Raw genomic sequence first — 20,063 nt, forward strand, 5'->3', positions numbered from 1 at the left:
CATCCTCCCTGGGTGATCCCAACCATGCCCTTGGATTCAACTACCATACTACTGTCTAGCATATTATCTATGACAATGTCTACTGTACCTACATCTCCAGCCCAGATCACTTTCCTGAGCTCCAAGTTGCATACCAGACATCTTCTTTGCAAAACTGCAATTAAACCAGCCTCCATCTCCTCCAAAATTCCTCCTCTTATATTCCCTTTCTCACTGAATTGTACCTCACCTAGCCGGTTGCCCAAGCAAACTCCCAAGAAATCTCGGAGTCATCCTTGAATCAACTTGTTCCATTACCAATGACTGACTGACCACCAAAACCTCTGCCTCAATCTCTCAAAGGCCTAATTTCCTCTCCATCTTCATTATAACTGTTATGTGGGGCCACATGATTTCTCACTTGTATTACTGCAATAGCCTCCAACTGTCTCCTTGCTTCCAGTTATATCATCATCTAAAAATGTATTATCCACAACTGTTTTCACAGTGAAATGTATAACCATAAACCTGATTTTGCCTGGTTAAAAGACTTTGTAGCTCTATACTGCTTTAAGAAAAGAAATATTCCTTAGCATGGTATACAAGGCTATTGATCTGACTCCCACCTATTTCTTCAACCTTATTTTCTTGCTCCCAGTAGAGCCAACATACTGAACTTTTGCAGTCCCTTGAACATGCTAATTTCTCTCTTGACTCTGTAGCTTTGTACAAACTATTCCCTCTTCCTGGAATGCCTTTCCCACATAAATTTTCTCAATAGCTAGTTTAAAACACAGGCAAATCATCCTTAACTCTAGAAAATCTTCTAAGGCTAAGTTAGCAGCTCTATACAATCTTACCACACTGATCTTACTACTTAATATACAGTGCTGCAATTTTTGGTTTCTTTACTTAATCTTACTCAGGAGACCATCAGCTTCCTGAGGACAGGGACATTTCTTACTCATCTATTTTGAAGCAATAGGCAAAGTATCAAGCACACAGATATTACATAGGTATTTGTTGAATTGAAGACAACATTACCATCAGACCCATGATTTTCTCTTAAAAGGTTTTAGAAAAGATTATAATTGTAAGCTATAAAAATTCACTAGAAATAAAAAATATAGGCATGACAGCCAACAGCGCCCCAAATCAAGATTTTTTTCATTAATATTTATGCTATTCTACAAACAGCACATATTCATCTATATATTATTTATAAATAGCACATATTCATACCATGAGTATGTAAGAGAGTCCTGTCAAAGGTATCTTTAGGAGGACAAATATTCTTGCATCTCTCGTGAATCTTCTCTCTCTAATAAAAGGACAATTAAATAATGTGATCAATGCTATGTGGCAATATGAATATTCAAAGCATCAGAATGTTTCAAAATAGAATATCAGAATATATCAAATAAGTTCTGATTTTTAAATATGAAATCACTAAGCTTTTGAACTTAAATACAAATAATAAGTATGCTTAATAAACTAAATATCACTGAGATGTGCAAACATCTATATACTTACACTCATCCCATTTTACATTATTAGTAAAATCTCCATAAATTTGGAATTAAGTGGGAAAGTGAATGAAAAATCCTTATTCATATGCCAAAAATCAAATAAGAAAATAATTTTTAAAAACAAGGAAGAACATTTAAAAACCAATATAACTAAGTTTGCAAAACTTAGGTTACAGTAAGTCCCAATGTCAGGTAATGTCAGGCCTCCAAATTTGTTCTCGTTCAATAATATGTTAGCTATCCTCTTTTCACTTTCTATAAACTTTGGAATCAGTGACGTAATATCTACAAGACTAATTGCTGGGGTTTTAATTGAGATTGCATTACATCTATAGATTAAGTTGGAAAAAATGAACTTGTTGACAATACTGAGTCTTCCTATCCATGTACAGAGAATGTCTAGTTATTTAGACCTTCTTTGATTTCTTTTATCAGAATTTTGTAGTTCTAATATATTATACATATTTTGTTAGAGTTATATCTCAGTATTTCATTTTCTTTGGTGCTAATGAAAATGATGTTGTGTTTTCAATTCAAATTCAAATTCTACATCACTAGTATATAAAAAAAGCAAACTTTTGTAATAGTAACCTTATATCCTACAAACTTGCTGTAACTGCTAATTAGTTCCAAAAAGTTTCTTTTTTTATTCTCTTGGATTTTCTACATAAGTGATCATGTTATCTGTGAATAAAGATAGTTTTATTTCTTCCTTCCATTCTGTATACATTTTATTTCCTTTTCTTGTCTCACTGCATTAGTTAGGGCTTCCAGTGTGATGTTGAAAAGGACATCCTTACCTTGCTCCTGAGCTTAAAGGGAAAGCCTCTAGTTCCTCACCATTAGCTGTAGGGTTTCTGTAGATGTTCTTTATCAAGTTAAGAAAGTTCCCCTGTGAATTGCTGAGAATTTTTTAAATGAATGGGTATTGAATTTTGTCAAATGTTTTCTATATATTTATTAATAAAAACATAGGATTTTTCTTCTTTAGTCTGTCAAAGTGCTGAATTACACTAACTACTTTTTGAATATTGAATATATTCCAGTCTTGCATATCTGGAATATATCCCACTTGGTTGTCATATATAATTGTTCTTATACATTATTGGGTTTGATTTTCTAATACAGCAATTTTTAACCAGTATGCCTGCCACAAGTGTGTGTGCTGAAAGAATTTTTAAAACACGCAATGCCTATTTAGTCAGGGGCACTTACCTCTTTTCCCTTACATTGTCAAATTAAAAAATGACGACAGCAAACACAATAGTCATCCAATGTGAATGAATCAAAATTATAATTATTTTTTTTGTCAGATCAGCAAAAAATATATTTTTTGGTGTGATGAAGAATTCTAATAATTAGTTTATGTGTGTCATGAGATGAAAAAGGTTGAAAGTCACTGTTCTAATATTTTGTTAAGAATTTTTACATCCTTGCTCATGAGATAATGGTCTGTAGTTTTGCTTTCTTATAATGTCTTTGTCTAATTTTAGTATTAGATTAATGCTAGTATCATAGAATAAATTAGAGAGTATATCCCCTTTGATGCTATTTTTCTGGAATAGAATACAAAGAATTTCTGTTTTGAGAGTTTATTACTGATCCAATTCCTTTACTAAGTATAGGCCTAATCAAGGTAACTATTTCTCATGTGTAAGTTTTGGTAGATTGTTTCTTTCAAGGAATTGGTACATTTCATCTAGATTATCAAGTTTGTGGATATAGAGTTGTTCATAATATTCTTCTGTTATCCTTTTAATGTCCATAGGATGATTAGTGATTAGTGATATTAATAATTTATGTCTTCTCTCTTTTTTTCTTTCTTTTTTCCCCCCTAGACGTTTTCTGCAGGTTGTCTCCTCAAGTCATTGTCCACAGGACTCTGAGAAGCTGTAGAATATGCAGGTGCAGGCGCAAGGTCTCTTTCCACCATTGTGGAAAGGGACTGCACATCACAGAACAGAGCCCTATGCTCCCCTACGCCACCTGGACAGAGTCCCAGGGTGAATGACTTCCTGGGGATATCCACGTTGGATTCTTTTTTCTTAATTAAGCTGGTTAGAGGTTTATCTAATTTATTTATCTTTTCAAAGAACCAGATTTTGGTTTTTTCTCTATTGAGTTCCTGTTTGCAATTTCACTGATTTCTGCTCTTATTTTTACTATTTCTTTGCTTCTGCTTACTTTAAATTTGCTCTTCTTTTTTCTGATTTCCCAAGGTGGAAGCTTGATTATTAATTTTAGATCTTTCTTCTTCCCTAATATATACATTTTCAATGTTATTAAATTTCCCTCTAAGCACTGCTTTCACTTCCACCCACACATTTTGATAAGTTTCTATCAACATTTCCTTAAGCTCACTAATTCTGCCATTTCAAGTCTATTGATGAATCCATAAAAGGCATTCTTCTGTTAGTGTTTTAATTTGTAGCATTTTCTTTTGATTCTTTCTTAGAGTTTCTATCTCTCTGCTTACATTACTCATCTATTCTTGCATGTTGTCCACATTTTCCATGAGAATCCTTAGCATATTAATCACAGCTGTTTTAAATTCCTAGGCTCATAATTTCAACATTGCTGCCATATCTGTATCTTGTTCTGGTACTTGCTCTGTCTCTTTAAACTGTGTGTGTGTGTGTGTGTGTTGTCTTTAGCAAATAGTGCAAATGTTTTTTGTTGAAAGCCACATATGATATACTGGACAAAAAGAACGGAGGTAAATAGGCCTTTATTGCAAGCTCTTATGTTTATCTTGCTAGGAAGTAGGCTGTATTTACTGTTTGCTGTAGCTACAAGTGTCAGAGGCTAAAATTTCATCTGGTGTCCTTGTTTTGGTCTTCCTTGCTGTGTTTTGAGACTTCTTCTTAAATAAAGTCTGAGACAGGCAATTCTTTCCATTCAATTCCCTTATTATTATACAGGTTCCCTATTTATGCTGTGGTAAGGTGTAGGAGGAGGGGAAACATTCAATAGTCTCTTGATTAGGTCTCAGTCTTTCAGTGAGTCTGTGCCTCCCTTGGGCTGTAACCTTCAAATAGCGTCTCAGTTAAATTGTCAGTTTGTTCAGATTTTTAATTCTTGTGAGGACAGAAGTAAAAACTTCTAAGCTCCTTGTGTGCTGGAACAGAAGTATCTTTAGCTTTTTAAGAAATTGCCAAACTGCTTTCCAAAAGGGTTGTGCCACTTTAAGTCCCATCAATAGGATATGAGTCCTATTTACTCCACCAGGGCTAGCAATAGGGTGAGGCAAGCAAGGTGCCATGGGTGCAGTATTTAAGAAGGCACCTACTTTCAGAGTTAGCTGCCCCTTCACATTTTACACCTTAGGCACTTCACCTGCCTCATCCTAGTACTTACTCTGTCCTCTACATCCTCACCAAAATGTGAAAAAATATGTGCAGGCTTGGTATTTTTTTTCTTAAATACTTGGTTGAATTCAACAGAGAAGCCATGTGGACCTGAGTTTTCTTTGTGGGAAGGTATTTACACATCAATTTCTTTAATAAAGATAAGGCTATTTGAGTTATCTATTTCTTGAGACAGCTTTGGTAATTTGTGTCATTCAAGAAATTTATGAATTCATCTAAGTTGTTAAATTTATTGGCATAAAGGTGTTCACATTTCATTATTAGCCTTTTTATTTCTGTAGAATCTTTCTTTTCTTCCTGATCAGTATTGCTAGAGTTTTGTCAATTTTATTGGTCTTCTCATAAATAACCCAGCTTTGGGTTTCACTGATTTTCTGTATTCTCTATTTCATTGATTTTGACTTTGATGTTTCTTTCTTTCTTCTCCTTACTTTTGGTTTAAATCTGCTCCTTTTTCTAGCTTTTTAAGGTGAAGGCTTAGGTCATTGATTTGAAAACATTCTTCTTTTGCAATATATGCATTTACTGCTATAAATTTCTCCCCAAGTACTGCTTGAGCAGCATTCCACAAATCCTGATATATATGTGTTTTCATTTCCATTCAGTTCAAACCGTTTTCTAATTTCCTTTTCCTCTTTGACACACATTTTATTTAGAAATTAACTTTTGGCTTCCAAATATTTGTTGATTTTCCATACACTTTTGTTACTAACTTACTAAATTCTATGTGGTCAGAGAACACACTCTGTATGACTTGAAACCTTCTAACTGTATTAACATTGTTTTATGGCCCAGATTATTGTGTATCTTGATAAACATTCCATGAACACTTGAGAAGAAAATGTATTCTTCTGTGTTGCATGGAATGTTGTTTCAAATGTGTTCTTTCATGTTACGTCAGATTGACTGATAATGTTGTTCAAATCTACTATATACTTGCTGATTTTCTGTTTGCTTGTTCTATCATTTGAGAGACAAGTATTGAAATTTCTAACCATAACTGTGAATTTGTCTATTTCCCCCATAAAGTTCCCAGTTTCTGCTTCATGTGTTTTGAAGTTCTGTTATTAGGGGTATAAAAGTTTAGAATTATTATATCCTCTTAATTAACTGACACCTTTATTATTATAAAATAATCTTCTTTATCCCTATTAATAGTATTTGACACGAAATCTACTTTGGTTGATATTAACATAGCCATTCCAGCTTTCTTTTTACTAATGTTAAGTATGGTATATCTTTTTCCATCCATTTACTTTTAAGTGTTTTGTGTCTTTGTATTTAAAGTGCATTTCTTGTAAGCACCCCGTAGCTGGGTCTTGCTTTTCACCTGAACTCACAATCTCTGACTTTTAATTGGGGTGCTTAAACATTTGCATTTTAATGTGATTGTTGATAGGGTTAGGTTTAAGTCTATCATCTTGATGTTTATTTTCTTTTTGTCTCATCCATTCTTTGTTCCTTTTACTCTTTTTCTGCCTTTGTTTGGATTGAGAATTATTTTATTCCATGTTATCTTTTCCATTGGTTTATTAGCTATAATATTTTGTTATTTTAGTGGTTGCTTTAGGGTTTATTGCTTATACACACTGCTAGAAACATAAGTTTGTAATGGAGAGAACTGGTGACTGTTTTGGTCTCCGCCATATCTCTAGTGTTTAGAACGGTGCCTGGTAAGTGGAAGGCACTCAATAAGTATTTGGTAAATAAATGGATAAATGAAAAAGCCAAACTAAATGTTATGACGTATGAGATTAGAAATTATCAAATAGAAGGAATATTAAAACTCACCTACTTAACAAAATCCAGTTAGATGTGATCATTGAAAACAGAACACAAAAATTCTAGACAGTATATGGCAATATACACATGCAAAAGTAAATAACGTTTACAAGTTCTGTACAAAAATATTAGATAGTACTAAAAATGAGCCAGATACTGTACAGTATTAATGCTAATAACAGAGCCACATTCAGCCTACTTCCAAATCATGAAAAGAACAAAGTAATCAAGTAAAATAAAATGAGCTAAGTGCAAATTAGGCTTGCTAATGAAAAAAGTATAAAAAGGAATAATTATAAAATTAAAAATAAATATCCCCTATTCAAACTTCCAATTATAAATAAGTCACAGGGGTGTAATGTAAAACATGGTGAATATAATTAATAAATACTTGCACATTTGAAAGTTAAGAAAGATCTTAAAAGTCCTCATCATAAGGGAAAAAAAATTTTTGTTGCTATGTATGGTAATAGATGGTAACTAGACTAATTATGGTGATCATTTTGCAATATAGACAAACATCACATCATTATGTTGTACACCTGAAACTAATAATGTTATATGTCAATTATACTTCAATTAAAAAAAATTTTTTATATCCCCTGTACCACTTTAATGATTTTTTTTAAAAAAAATTAAAATGGTACCTAGATTTATGTAAGTCACTTGCTAAAAATGAATTATAAGTCATCTCAAACTTTGCACTGCACTCAGTTCTTGCTCTCAGAAATGAATTTAGAGCAACATGTCCAAAGATATTTAAGCTTGTCTACCAGAGCTAGGATGCTCTATTATATTACTTGTGGAAAACAGTCCTACTCTGCTCATTTCTTAAACCTCACAAATTGTCTTGGCTTTACAGTTCTAATAAAACCATTTTTTCCTTGGTAGGTAGGATGGGTTTCTGTTGAATCTCAGCACTATTAGGAATATGTCATTCTGAAAAATCACTATGGTAACAAATATATATTTACATAAATCTAAGCAAAAAATTAAATACAACCTAGTACAAAATGCATATGAACAAAAACATAACATAGGTTCCTCAAAGACTACTGATCAAAATCCATTATAAATCAAATTAAAAATCTTTCTATTACTTTTGACCTGACTATAACTAACTTCAAGATTAGATATTACCTGAGAGATTTCCTGTTGATATACTGTAAAATGTTCCTTGCTGATCTGTGGGAGGTAGAATGAAGGTATGACTTCAGTGTCCACAAAGTCCAATCCCCATGTTTTTGTGAAGAAGTCAGATTCTCTTTTTGCTAATCTAGGATCATTTAATGCTGCTGGGAGATTTACTTTGGAATGATATACAGTCCATCTATGTTGATCTGTAACTAGAGATGGGGCAACACATAAACTATTTGAATCACCTGCAAAAAGTAAACAAGAGAACTCTGTAAAGGAAGTTCTATGTTTGGAAGTACATCCTAGAAAAATAAAAATGCTTGGATTCTACATTATACAAAGCAACTAAACTTGCTCTTCTATAGCAAATGTTTTAATAAAAATCAATCTGATTAAATAAACTTGAGCCTTCAGCATCAACTGCCAAAGGAAAAGAAAACATGTATAAAAGATATGCAAAATTTGAGGGTTGTAGTTACAGAGTAGGTTAGGTGGTAAAGAAAATCTTTCATTAATTCCTTTCCTTATTGTACAATTTCTCTATCTTTTTTCAACATTGAAACTCTCTACCTTCTAGTGAATATCTTCTATCCTTTAATATTCCAATTTTTTCCCCCATAGGTAGACCTTTGTTCTATTGTACTATGGCAGGCAGAATTAGTTTCATTTTTTATTTTTTGGCTTATAATTAGGTAACATAAATACTGCTGTGGCATTAACCACAGAGGAAAGAAAAAATATACAGTTGATTCTTGTTATTGACAATTCTGTTCTAAAAAGTCACTGAACGCTTAATTAGCAAATACTGAACCACTGCCCCCTAGTGGAAATATGGGTTAGATTCCTGCAAGTTTCTGATCACATTTTCATCAACTGATCCACACAGAATCTTATGCATGTTTCTGTTTAAAGACACATTATTTAATATATATTGTTCATTCATTAACATTGAACGCATGGAAAACACAACTATAACTCATACCTGAATAAAGTTTATAATAACATGAATATTTTCTTCACAATGCATATTACAGCCTTCTTGTACTTAGGAATATTAGAAAGCACTTCAGCACTACATTAGGGAACATTTTAAAGAACAAAATAACCAACAAAAAGCACAAAAATTCAAAAAATGGTAGCAGCGAATAGACCACAAAAAGTACACTTGTTTACACCATGACAGCTGAAACAACAAAGCAGTGTTGCATTTTTCAACCTCAGGTGGGAACATGTACATCAAGTGATTTAAATTTTTCACTCTTCTATGCATGTCTGCAAATGACCACAAAAGTGCCACAAATATTGATTTTGGGGTTACAAATAAGTTTTAAAGAGTAGGCAAATTTGCAAATATGGAAACCACAAATAATGAGGATTGACTGTATTGTTTTCAATTAAAGAGCTTTTCAATCTGTACATTTCCAAAACATTTTTTTTAGTTTTTGTAAGTATTTTTTTATGGAAATGCATGAAAAGAACTATATTCCAATTTCCTAATCTACTAACTTTCAAATTATTTATATCTCTTCAGTTTTAACATAAAATTTACAATTCTAAGATAAATATATGAAATCTGTCTACTCATTTAAAGATAATACAAATCCTCAAAAAAGGAAAAAAAAGCATACCTGTGGGTTCCTTGGGACACACATCTGGCAGTGACTGCACAGGTCGAATGTGTTTTGTCGGATCTACCTCTTTTTTAATGAAAACATCACTGCTGCTTCCTTGAGGCACTGGTGAAGAACTGTGGCTTGAAGCCATTGCATAAAATCACCACTCAACTGAAAATGAATAAGAAACAAATAACAAAGACACTTAATACAAATCAAAATTCATCTACAGGGTGGGGCAAAAGTAGATTTACAGTTGTTCATATGGAAAAGGACATGCAGATTATGATTATTACAATAGCTTTATTAACTGTATATTTTGCACTCACAACTTTAAACCTACTTTTGCCCCACCCTGTATAAGTATTATGCATGTCACAAACTTTCTTTTGAAAACAGACATATTATTAAAACTCCCCAAGTATAAGTATGCAATTTGAATACTCACTATTGTGAGTCACTCAATATTTAGTTAGTTTGCTAAGAAAGTTATTTGTCCTTGTTTAAAAAGTATTCTTCTGGCATGATTTGCTTCTGGACCCAGGGCTTGGAAAAACAGAACATGGTGGGCATCTTGGTCCTTTCCAAATGCACCCAGCCCCAGCAGAGAGAACCACAAGCTGTGAAGTGCAGAAAGCTTCAAACAAGGTATTCAAGGCCAGTCACAAACAGCACCTGACATTGGCCTACACCAGAGACCCTCCAAAAAGACTGGGAATTCTAGCAGATCGACCTAATACATAGAAACAAATCCAAACAGAAAGCGAAAATGGGGAGACAAAAAAACAAGCCCCGAGTGAAAGAACAAAAGAATTCTCCAGAAGAAGGACTAAATGAAATGGAGATAAGCAATCTATCAGATATAGAGTTCAGAATACTGATCACAAAAATGCCCAACAGCACCAGAATATATATGCAAACTATGAAGGAAATTAAAAATGACATAGTAGAAATAAAAAATTCATTGGAAGGAATAAATAGCAGATTACAGGAAGCTGAGAATAGGGTCAGCGAATTAGAAGATAGGGTAGAAAAAAATCACTCAATCAGAGAAATAAAAAGAAAAAACAATTAAAAAACAGGAAGACAGTTTAAGGAGCTATGGGACAACATGAAATGCAACAATATTCATATATAGGAGTGCTAGAACATGTAGAAAGTAAGCAAGGGTTAAAGAACCTGTTTGAAGAAATAATGGCAGAAAGCTTCCCTAACCTGGTGAAGGAAAAAGTCACACAAGTTCAGGAGGCATAGAGAATCCCAAGCAAGAAGAATCCAAAGAGGCCCACACCCAGACACATCATATTTAAAATGCCAAAAATTCAAAACAAAGAGAGAATCTTAAAGGCAGCAGGAGAAAAGCAATCTGTTACCTACAAAGGAGCTCCCATAAGGCTGTCAAATGATTTCTCATCAGAAACTCTATAGGCCAGAAGGGAATGGCATGAAGTATTCAACATAATGAAAAGCAAAGATCTGAAACCAAGACTACTCTATTCAGCAAGGCTATCATTCAAAATAGATAGTGGACTAAAGAGCTCTCCAGACCAAAAAAAAAAAAAAAAAAGGCTAAAGGAGTTTGTCACCACCAAACCAGCAATGCAAGAAATGTTAAAGGAACCACTGTAATAAGAAGTTGAAATAGAGGGGAAAGAGAAGCATAGGCATAAAGAAATAAAATAGCAATAGATAAGTACCTATCAATAGTAACCTTAAATATAAATGGATTAAATGCTCCAATCAAAACATAGGGTATCTGAATGGATAAGAAACCATGACCCAAATATATGCTGTATACAAGCGTTCCACCTCAGAACAAAGGCCTCACACTGGCTGGAAAAAAAAAAAAAAACTTCTGGAGGACTTTAAAGGAGAGATCGACACCAATAGTAGGGGACTTTAACACCCCACTGACTTTACTGGATAGATCTTCCAGACAAAAAATCAACCAGGAAACAGGGACTCTAAATGACACACTAAATCAGATGGATTTAATTGACATTTACAGAACATTTCACCCAAAAGCTGCAGAATATGCATTCTCCTCAAGTGCACATGAAACATTCTCAAAGACAGAACACATGTTAGGACAAAAAACAAGTCTCTACAAGTTCAAGAAGACTGAAATCATATCAAGCATGTTCTCAGACATTTACACCGTGGAATACTATGCTGCTGTAAAAAAGAAGTATCCCTTACCCTTTGAGACAGCATGGTGGGACCTGGAGAGTATTATGCTAAGTGAAACAAACCAGTCAGAGAAAGACAAGTATTATATGATCTTACTCATATGTGGAGTCTAGTGAACAAAATAGATCCAGAGAAACAGAAGCATGGAACAGACTGACGCATCTGAGAAAAGGCGGGGTGTGTGAGAGGTGGGGGGTGGAATAACCTAAGAACTTATATGCATATATGTATAACCCATGGACACAGACAATAGTGTGGTGAAGGCCTAAAGGGGGCGGGTTGTACAGGGTGGAGGGAATCAATGGGGGAAAAAGGGGACATTTGTAATACTTTCAACAATGAAGATAAATTTAAAAGAAAAAAAAAGTATTCTTCTCCAGTGACTTATCCTTAGTCTTTTTTATTTTTAAGAGAATTTCTTTTTTTTCTTTTTTTTAAAATATATCTTTATTGATTTCAGAGAGAGGAAAGGAGAGGGAGAGAGAGAGAGATAGAAACATCAATGATGAGAGAGTTACTGATCGGCTGCCTCCTGCACGCCCCCGACCGAACCCACAACCTGGGCATGTGCCCTGATCAGGAATCAAACCCCAATTGCCTGGATCCTAGGTCGATGCTCAACCGCTGAGCCATGCCCAGCCAGGCTATCCTTAGTCTTTTATCCAAAGTGCAAAGAGATATCAAATCTGTCACCAACATATATTAAAAACATTCCATTCATTCAACAAGTATATAGTAATTATGCATTATAGCAAAATAGATTAAGTGCACAAGTTTTTGAAATGTGACTCCCTGGGTTCATATCTCAGCTTCATGTAACAGCAATATAACCTTGAGGAAATTTATTTAACCTTTGTGCTTTACCTTATCTGTAAAAATGGGATGAAAAGAGATCCCATCTCATAAACATTTTGTAACATAGAAATGGATAAATGTAAAGCATTTAAAACAATGCCTGCCTCCAAGTTTGTGTTCACAAATGTGTCATTATATTTATTATTACTATGTGACTGTAACTATATTAAATGATTATAAAAGTATCATTCTTCAAGGTGCTTGCAATTAAATTAAGTAAGCAAAACACTAAGCAAAACATAAGCAAAACACCAGTTAACCTGTCTATATTTTTTAGTAAGTAATGAAAGAATTTGTGGGCAACATAATATAGGCTACAGTGTCAGGTAAGACTTTACAAATGAAGCAGTACATAACCTGGATGCTGAAAAATATGCAGTAATTTATTATTAGAGAGTAGATAATCTTATATTACCGAGCATATCTATCAAACAGCAGGCATTCAATAAATATTTTTAATGAAAGAATAAATAAGTGGATATAAACGAAAGCTTATAGCTGAAACTTAAAGATCACCTAGTCTAAGTTCCTTCACACCGGAGAAAGTATATAGCAAGGCCTAGAAAGACTAAGTGGTTTACAAAAATACATGTGGCTTAACAACTGTACCAAAAAATAAAAAATTAAAAATCCAATTTAGGAAATCTGGTGAATAGAAAAATAATAGTAAGAAATAAAGAGCAGAGACACAAGGCTAGGATCAGTGACAAAAAGTTCATCCACTCTAACTCCCCTCCAGTTTGGTAGAAAGGTAAAAATTACATTTCCCAGATATCCTTACATATATGTCTCAGTCCTTCTAATGCAAAGGAGACATTTCCAATTACACCATTCACTGAGACTATAAGAACCAAGCTATTAAGAAAATACACAAAGATAAATAACTTCCTCAAGATTCTGAAGAGAAAGCAAACAGCAGCATGAATAAAGGTTAAGGAACATGGAATAATCATAAGTCTGTGTGGAAACTCACCTGGCTAGTGTGAAATGTTTGCACTGGGAAGTAATGACAAATAAAGCATATTTACACACATAGCTACAGTATGGCCAGACTACAGTTAGTTCTCTAAGCAATAAGGAGCCACAAGCTTTTTTGTCCTGTGGGCTTCTTTGGCAGTCTGGTGAGCTCTATAGGACAAAATAATACTATCATGAAAATATCTGGGAACATTAATCAGGGCCTTGGTTTGAAAGGCATCATTGGCTTGCTGCATTTATATCCATACACATTAAGTGTATAGTTATTTCTGTATAAAAGTATTTGCATATTTAAGAGAGAAGCAATATCTAAAAGATAGGAAACATTGTATGAAACAGAATACTGTACCTTAAGAGTTTAGCAAAGACAATTCTAAATTATACATTATACATGCCTAACTCTTTTGTTAATTTCATCAAATAAAATGGCTAAAATAGCCCGGCCGGGCATGGCTCAGAGGTTGAGCGTCGACCTAGGATCCAGGCAATCGGGGTTTGATTCCCGGTCAGGGCACATGCCCCGGTTGCGGGCTTGATCAATGACTCTCTCATCATTGATGTTTCTATCTCTCTCTCTCTTTTCCTCTCTCTGAAATCAATAAAGATTTTTTTTTTAAATGGCTAAAATAAACACATTTTGACACTTTAAGTGGTAAGCTACAAATATATAGAAAATGTATTCATATTGAACATACATTGCTTGATGTCAAATAAATTAAATAGATTCCAACAATATTATATTACAATTTCAATTTATTCTTTTTACTATCATGTTGTTTTTACAGCAAAAAGAAATCCTAAGGGCTATATTAGGAAGCTAGAAATACTTAGGGAGATGGGAACTTGCAGAAAAACATTTCTAGACTCCTATAAGTTATTTCTGTATGGAGAATGGGGATGCTTTATTTACTCATTAAAGATTCTGAATTAGGAAACATATGCAGATTTTCTATTTTTTCTTATCCTTCTCCTAATTCTTCTTATTAAAAGAGGAACAATCTCTAGCTATAAAGGGAGTATGTAAAATCAGGGGGCTTCCTACACAGGTGAGTCCTATGTAGGAGGGAAGGAAGGAAGGACCAATTGAGTGTAACATATTGAATAAATTAAAATTAACAAATGCAGAGTGATACTTAGTGGAAAGAAAAGATAGGGAAAAGGAAAACTCTTCCTTACAGAATGCCGGTAATAAATGTAAAAGGAATGACTGAATTAGAAAGTCACCATTTTGTAAGGCCCAATGTAAAATCCAATTCAAGCAAAAATCATCAATGTACTCTAAAGCCATTAGGTGAAAGGTTTTTCAGAAACAAAACTCACCTCATGTCAAAGTATTACCCCACAGATTACTTAGCAATGCAAAGGGGAAAATGTGTCTTTAAAATGAAAAGATCTGGCTGTCACCTCCTTAACTAAGTCATCAAACTTGGTATTACTAAAAATTGGAAGATAACTTGATATTATGTGACTAATGAAGACAATATGAAATAAAAATCACCTATGAAACGTGCACCAAAAATGTTTAAGCTAATCTAATCAAGCCTATAGACCAGTTGTTAAGTTTTTTGGTCCCAGGGATTCTTTTGGCAGTCTAGTGAAGTCTACAGACAGCTCCCTAGAATAAAGTTTATAATTCATAGAATACATAAAATTACAATGGACAATTACACTTAAATATAGCTATCAGACTATCTTTTTATATTGTAATAGAGTAATATTTTTGCTTCTCAATTAGTACAAATCTCTCTAAGCAATAAATGAGCATAAATATTTTTAGATACCTGCAACAATTTAACGTGATATGAAAATACCTGACATTTCTGTTGGTGACAAAGTTTCAGGTGATGCTAACAGCCCTGTGAATTCATAATCAAAGGAAATGCTAAAATCCAATTAAGCAAGATTTCTCAACTACGGCACTAAGGACATTTTCACCTGGAGAATTCTTTGTTGTTTGTACAGACTCTCCTTTGATACACTATAGGGTCTTTAGATACATCTCTAGCCTCTATCAACTTGATGCAAACAGCACCCTCCCACCCAAATGTGACAACCAAAAATGTCTCCAGAAAAAGCCATACATCCCAAGGGGTGGAAGGAAAGAGAAGAGAGTTGAGAACCACTGAATTAAAATAAAGCTGTAAATTTTTTGTCCTTCTAAAGTTCTGACTCCTTGAATTCTATTCACAGACCCTATGGAGTCTTGAACCCAAGGCTAAGTACTGCTACTCTAGACCTACCTTCCAGTCTATAGAAAATAGAGGGAAATAGGATTGTTAGGTTAAACCACAACAGAGAGAATCAAACAAATTGAGAATATGAGACATTATACAAGAAAACTTGTCTGGACACTTGGATCAATGTCATTTTTAAAAGGTGGGGAACTATTCTATATTGAAATAAAAAGACCACTAAAAGCAATATGTGACCCTTAACTGGGTCCTGGTCAAAAGAAAAAAATGGCTCTAATACATTCTTGGGAGAACTGGGAAATTTTGAATATGGATTTGATGTTATATGACACTTGAGAATTTTAATAAATTTTCTTAGGTGTATTAATGGATTTGAGATTATGGTAAAATGCCCTTATACTTAAGATATGAATACTGAAGTATCAGAAGTGATTTGACAAAAAAATACACAGATAAAACAAATATGACAAAATTTTTAAATGGTTTATCTAAGTGAAGTATAGATAGAAACTACAGATTTGTCAAATGTTAAATAGGATTTTATAAAGTAGGGTAGGGGAAAAGAAACTACATATTTGCCAAATATGGACATCAGAGAGAAAGAAAAACATTCAGTTTGTAACTGTTACTCTACCTAAAGATGGCATTATTGTACAACTTCAAATATAGAGGGGGGGGAAATCAATAGATTTTAATGAAATTTTAATATTGAGGAAGAATAATACCATATATGAAACTGGAATTCCTTAAAGGCTGAAAGAGAAGGCAGCTGAGACACAGAACATTTTCCACAGGCATCACCCAATATTGTACAAAAATTTCTTCCCTTGCTTCTACATTGATATAGCAACTGCCTTCAGAGAATACTGGAATTACAATATCATTTACAGTCAACTCTGAACTATCCATGAAATTGCCTATTACAAGTAAGATAATAGCAAGTCTTTTTTATTTTTCCTCTACCATTTCATTGTATACAAAACATTTTAGCAGAGTGGTTAACACACAGGTATATTAACTAATCATTTATTTCCCTTCTCCTGCTTTTCAGAAGTGATACTCTACCCTACTTTATAAAATCTAAACATGCTCTGTCACACTGTGGTCCCCTAACTGGTCTCTTTGCTTCCAGTCTAAACCATTCTGCATATTGCTTTACGATTAAATATAGAAAGTTTTCATTCTATCATACTTCAGCTCAAAATTTTTTGTTATTCATTACCTTCCAGACAAATGCCAAGCTTAACAGGCTAGTATTCAAGGCTTTCCACAATCTGACGCTTGTCTTCCCTTCTAACCATATTTCCCTGTCCCTCTAATCCAGGAATGGGGAACATCTGGCCCTCAGGCCGTATATGGCCCTCGAAATCATTTGATCTGGCCCTGCCAAAGCAACTGCACGCAGGACTTGAAATTCAATAAATTTAGGAGCTTTTTTCATAGCTTATTTTTAAGTTGATAATTTTGTATGGTCCGAGAATGATGTTATAAATATCCAAACGGCCCTTGGTCGAAAAAAGGTCCCCCACCCCTGCTTCTAATCCATCATGCTATTGAGGCCTCCTTGTCTTTGTTAAGGCTATGACCTTCCTGGAATATTCATACCATCTTTCTACCTTTCCGATGCCTCTCCTCCCTTGAAAAGTCACTTTAAATTTCATTTCTAGATTATATATCCTAAGAAAACAAATATACACATACTCCTAAACATTAGCAAAAATAATCCCAGCATTATTTTTAAGAATAAAAAAGTTAAAAGAACCACACACTTAAATAAGAAGGAATTAGTTAATAAGCTATAGTACAACCAAACAATGGATTATACTGCCATTAAAAACAGAATTGCAGACTTCACACCCATCAGTATGGCTACTATAAAAAATAAAATCAGAAAAAAGCAATAACTGGCAAGAATGTAGAGAAATTAGAACCCTTATGCACTGTTAGTGGAAATGTAAAATGGTATAGCCGTTATGGTAAACAATATGTTGGTTCCTCAAAAAAGTAAAAATAGAATTACTGTATGATACAGCAATTCCACTTCTGGGTATATACCCAAAAGAACTGAAAGCAAGGTCTAGAGGAGATAGCTGTATCCCATGTCTTAGCAACATTATTCAAAACATACAAGAGGTGGAAACAACTTTAAGTATCCATTAACAATGGATAAATAAATGTGGTATATATACACAATGGAATATTATTATTCAGTCTCAAAAAGGAAGGAAATTCTGACATAAGCTAAAACATGGAAGAATGTTGAGGACATGATAAGTGAAATAAGCCAATCACAAAAAGACAAATACCATATGATTTCACTTACAGGAGGTATTTTATTAAGTACAGGCATACCTCAGAGATATTATGGGTTCACTTCCAGACCACTGCAATAAAGCAAATACAGCATAAAGTGAGTCAAAATTCTTTTGTTGGTGGAGGGTCTTGCCTTCAATTTGTAAAAAAAGAGCCCGCCCAGGCATGGCTCAGCGGTTCAGCATTGACCTAGGATCCAGGAGATCGGGGTTCGATTCTCAGTCAGGGCACATGCCCGGGTTGCGGGCCAGGCAGCCGATCAATGACTCTCTCATCATTGATGTTTCTATCCCTCTCTCTCTCCCTCCTTTCCTCTCTCTGAAATCGATAAAGATGTTTTAAAAAAAAGAAAAAGAAAGAAACATCTGTGAAACACAATAAAGCAAAGGGCAATTCTGTCAAATTCAGTGACAGAAAGTAAAATGGTGGTTGTCAGGAACTGGGGGAAGGGAAAAATAGGGAGTTGTTTAATGGGTATAGGGTTTGTTTTGCAAGATGAAAAAGTTCTGGAGATTGGCTGCAAAACAATTTGAATATACTTAATACTACTAAACTGGACACTTAAAAATGATTAGGATAGTAAATTTTGTGTTATAAGCATTTTATCACAATTTAAAATTTTTTTTAATAGGACTGCAGAATATTTAATGACATAAAAATGTTTAACACATATTAAGTAGAAAACAATTTTCAAAACATTATGTATAATATGATCCCAACTTCCTAATTTAAAATAAGGATACATATTTGCAAAAAAAAAAAAAACAAAACAACAAAAAACTACAGTGACATATACCACAATCTTAACAATGGTTACCTCCAAACGACCAAAAAAATTTTTGTTTGTCCTTTTTAAAATCTTCCAAATGTCCTCCTATAACTAATTATTTTGTGTGTATTAGGTTCTCCAGAGAAACAGAACCAATAAGCTATATAAAAGATGAGATTTATCAAAGAAATTCTTTCATGCACTTATTTGTGGAAGCCAAGAAGTCCCACTATCTGCCTTTTGCAAGCTGGAGAACCAGGAAAATCAATGGTATAACTCTTTCCAAGGCCAAAGGCCTGAGAACCAGGGGGCCAAAGGCCTGAGAAGCAGGATGACACTGGTGTTAAGTCCCGGATTCCAAAGGATCTGATGTGTGAGGGCTAGAGAAGATGGATGTCCCAGCTCAAGGAGACAGAGTGAATTCTCCCTTCATTTGCCTTTTTTGTTTTATTTGGGTCTTCAAAGGACTGCATGAGGATGATGATGCCTGCTCACATTGGTAAGGACAGACCTCTTAGTATACTAAATCATTGCTAATTTCTCCCAGAAACACCCTCAAACACACACCTAGAAATAATGTTTTACCACTATATGGGCATTCCTTAGCCTGGTCAAGATGACATAAAATTAACCATGACATGCTGTTAATCAGGAATAATGCTATTATTAAACTGCAAAGGTTCAGCTTTAGTCTTATACCTACCTTCACTATGAATCTTTACTAATGGCTATAACCCACAGAAAACTAGCCTTCATTTGATGCTTACTGTCTATATATTAGCAGTCTACAAACTTTTTTGATCCTGTATTGCATCAGTTAAAAATTTAAAGCAATCATTATTTACAAATTATATAGGGTACCACTGTATTAATAAGTAATATAAAACTATGCTAATAAAATTTTAAAAGGTGAGAGAGAAAAGACTTTTAAAAATAATCTATTTTACTAATTAATGGCAAAATGAACTTTTTACTGTTTTTAATTGATAGCAACGGACTATGCCTCATTATTATTAAAAATCTTGATTTAACACCTTACCAAATGGTGCTTCAAAGGCTTGTCTCTAAATTTAATTTATTTTTATACCTGACTTTTAAAAAAAAGAAAAAAATATATTTCACAAATGCATGTAAAACCAAATAGAAGAAATAACATTACTGCATCGCTGATTATACTTTCTGAATTCTCTATTTTGAGGTTTTTAAAACAAGTTAGAAAACTCCATTCTGGGTTTTTAAAGAGTTCACCATTTAACAAAATCACATAATGATGGAATTTCAAACATCCATTTTCAAAATACATTTACCATAGCTTGAGTGTTTCTAGAAAATAAATTTTCTTTCTCATTATTTAAAAA

The 20,063-nt window shown here is 33.7% G+C and overlaps 1 protein-coding gene and 1 non-coding gene across 4 annotated transcripts in view; both read right to left on the bottom strand.

The window, feature by feature from the left end:
• VPS54 (VPS54 subunit of GARP complex) overlaps positions 1-9,577 on the bottom strand; it is a 66,493-nt gene extending 56,916 nt beyond the window's left edge. Inside the window, exons 1-3 of one of the 3 annotated variants that reach the window (XM_016224200.2) lie at positions 9,424-9,575; positions 7,799-8,004; positions 1,222-1,300 (exon numbers count right to left, since the gene is read on the bottom strand). In XM_016224200.2, coding sequence (XP_016079686.2) covers positions 1,222-1,300; positions 7,799-8,004; positions 9,424-9,559 — 421 coding nt within the window. In that variant the 5' untranslated portion in view covers positions 9,560-9,575. Of the gene's footprint in view, positions 1-1,221; positions 1,301-7,798; positions 8,041-9,423 lie in introns of all 3 variants that reach the window. The other 2 variants (XM_016224199.2, XM_016224201.2) reach the window with 2 other exon arrangements.
• LOC148091645 (small nucleolar RNA SNORA73 family) lies at positions 3,345-3,542 on the bottom strand. The gene has a single exon (XR_015715614.1). It is a non-coding gene; the product is annotated as a small nucleolar RNA SNORA73 family (small nucleolar RNA).
• Positions 9,578-20,063: the final 10,486 nt, after the last annotated feature.

The sequence above is a fragment of the Miniopterus natalensis genome, chromosome 13 (assembly GCF_054644295.1).
Source record: "Miniopterus natalensis isolate mMinNat1 chromosome 13, mMinNat1.hap1, whole genome shotgun sequence".
Taxonomy (NCBI): Eukaryota; Metazoa; Chordata; class Mammalia; order Chiroptera; family Miniopteridae; genus Miniopterus; species Miniopterus natalensis.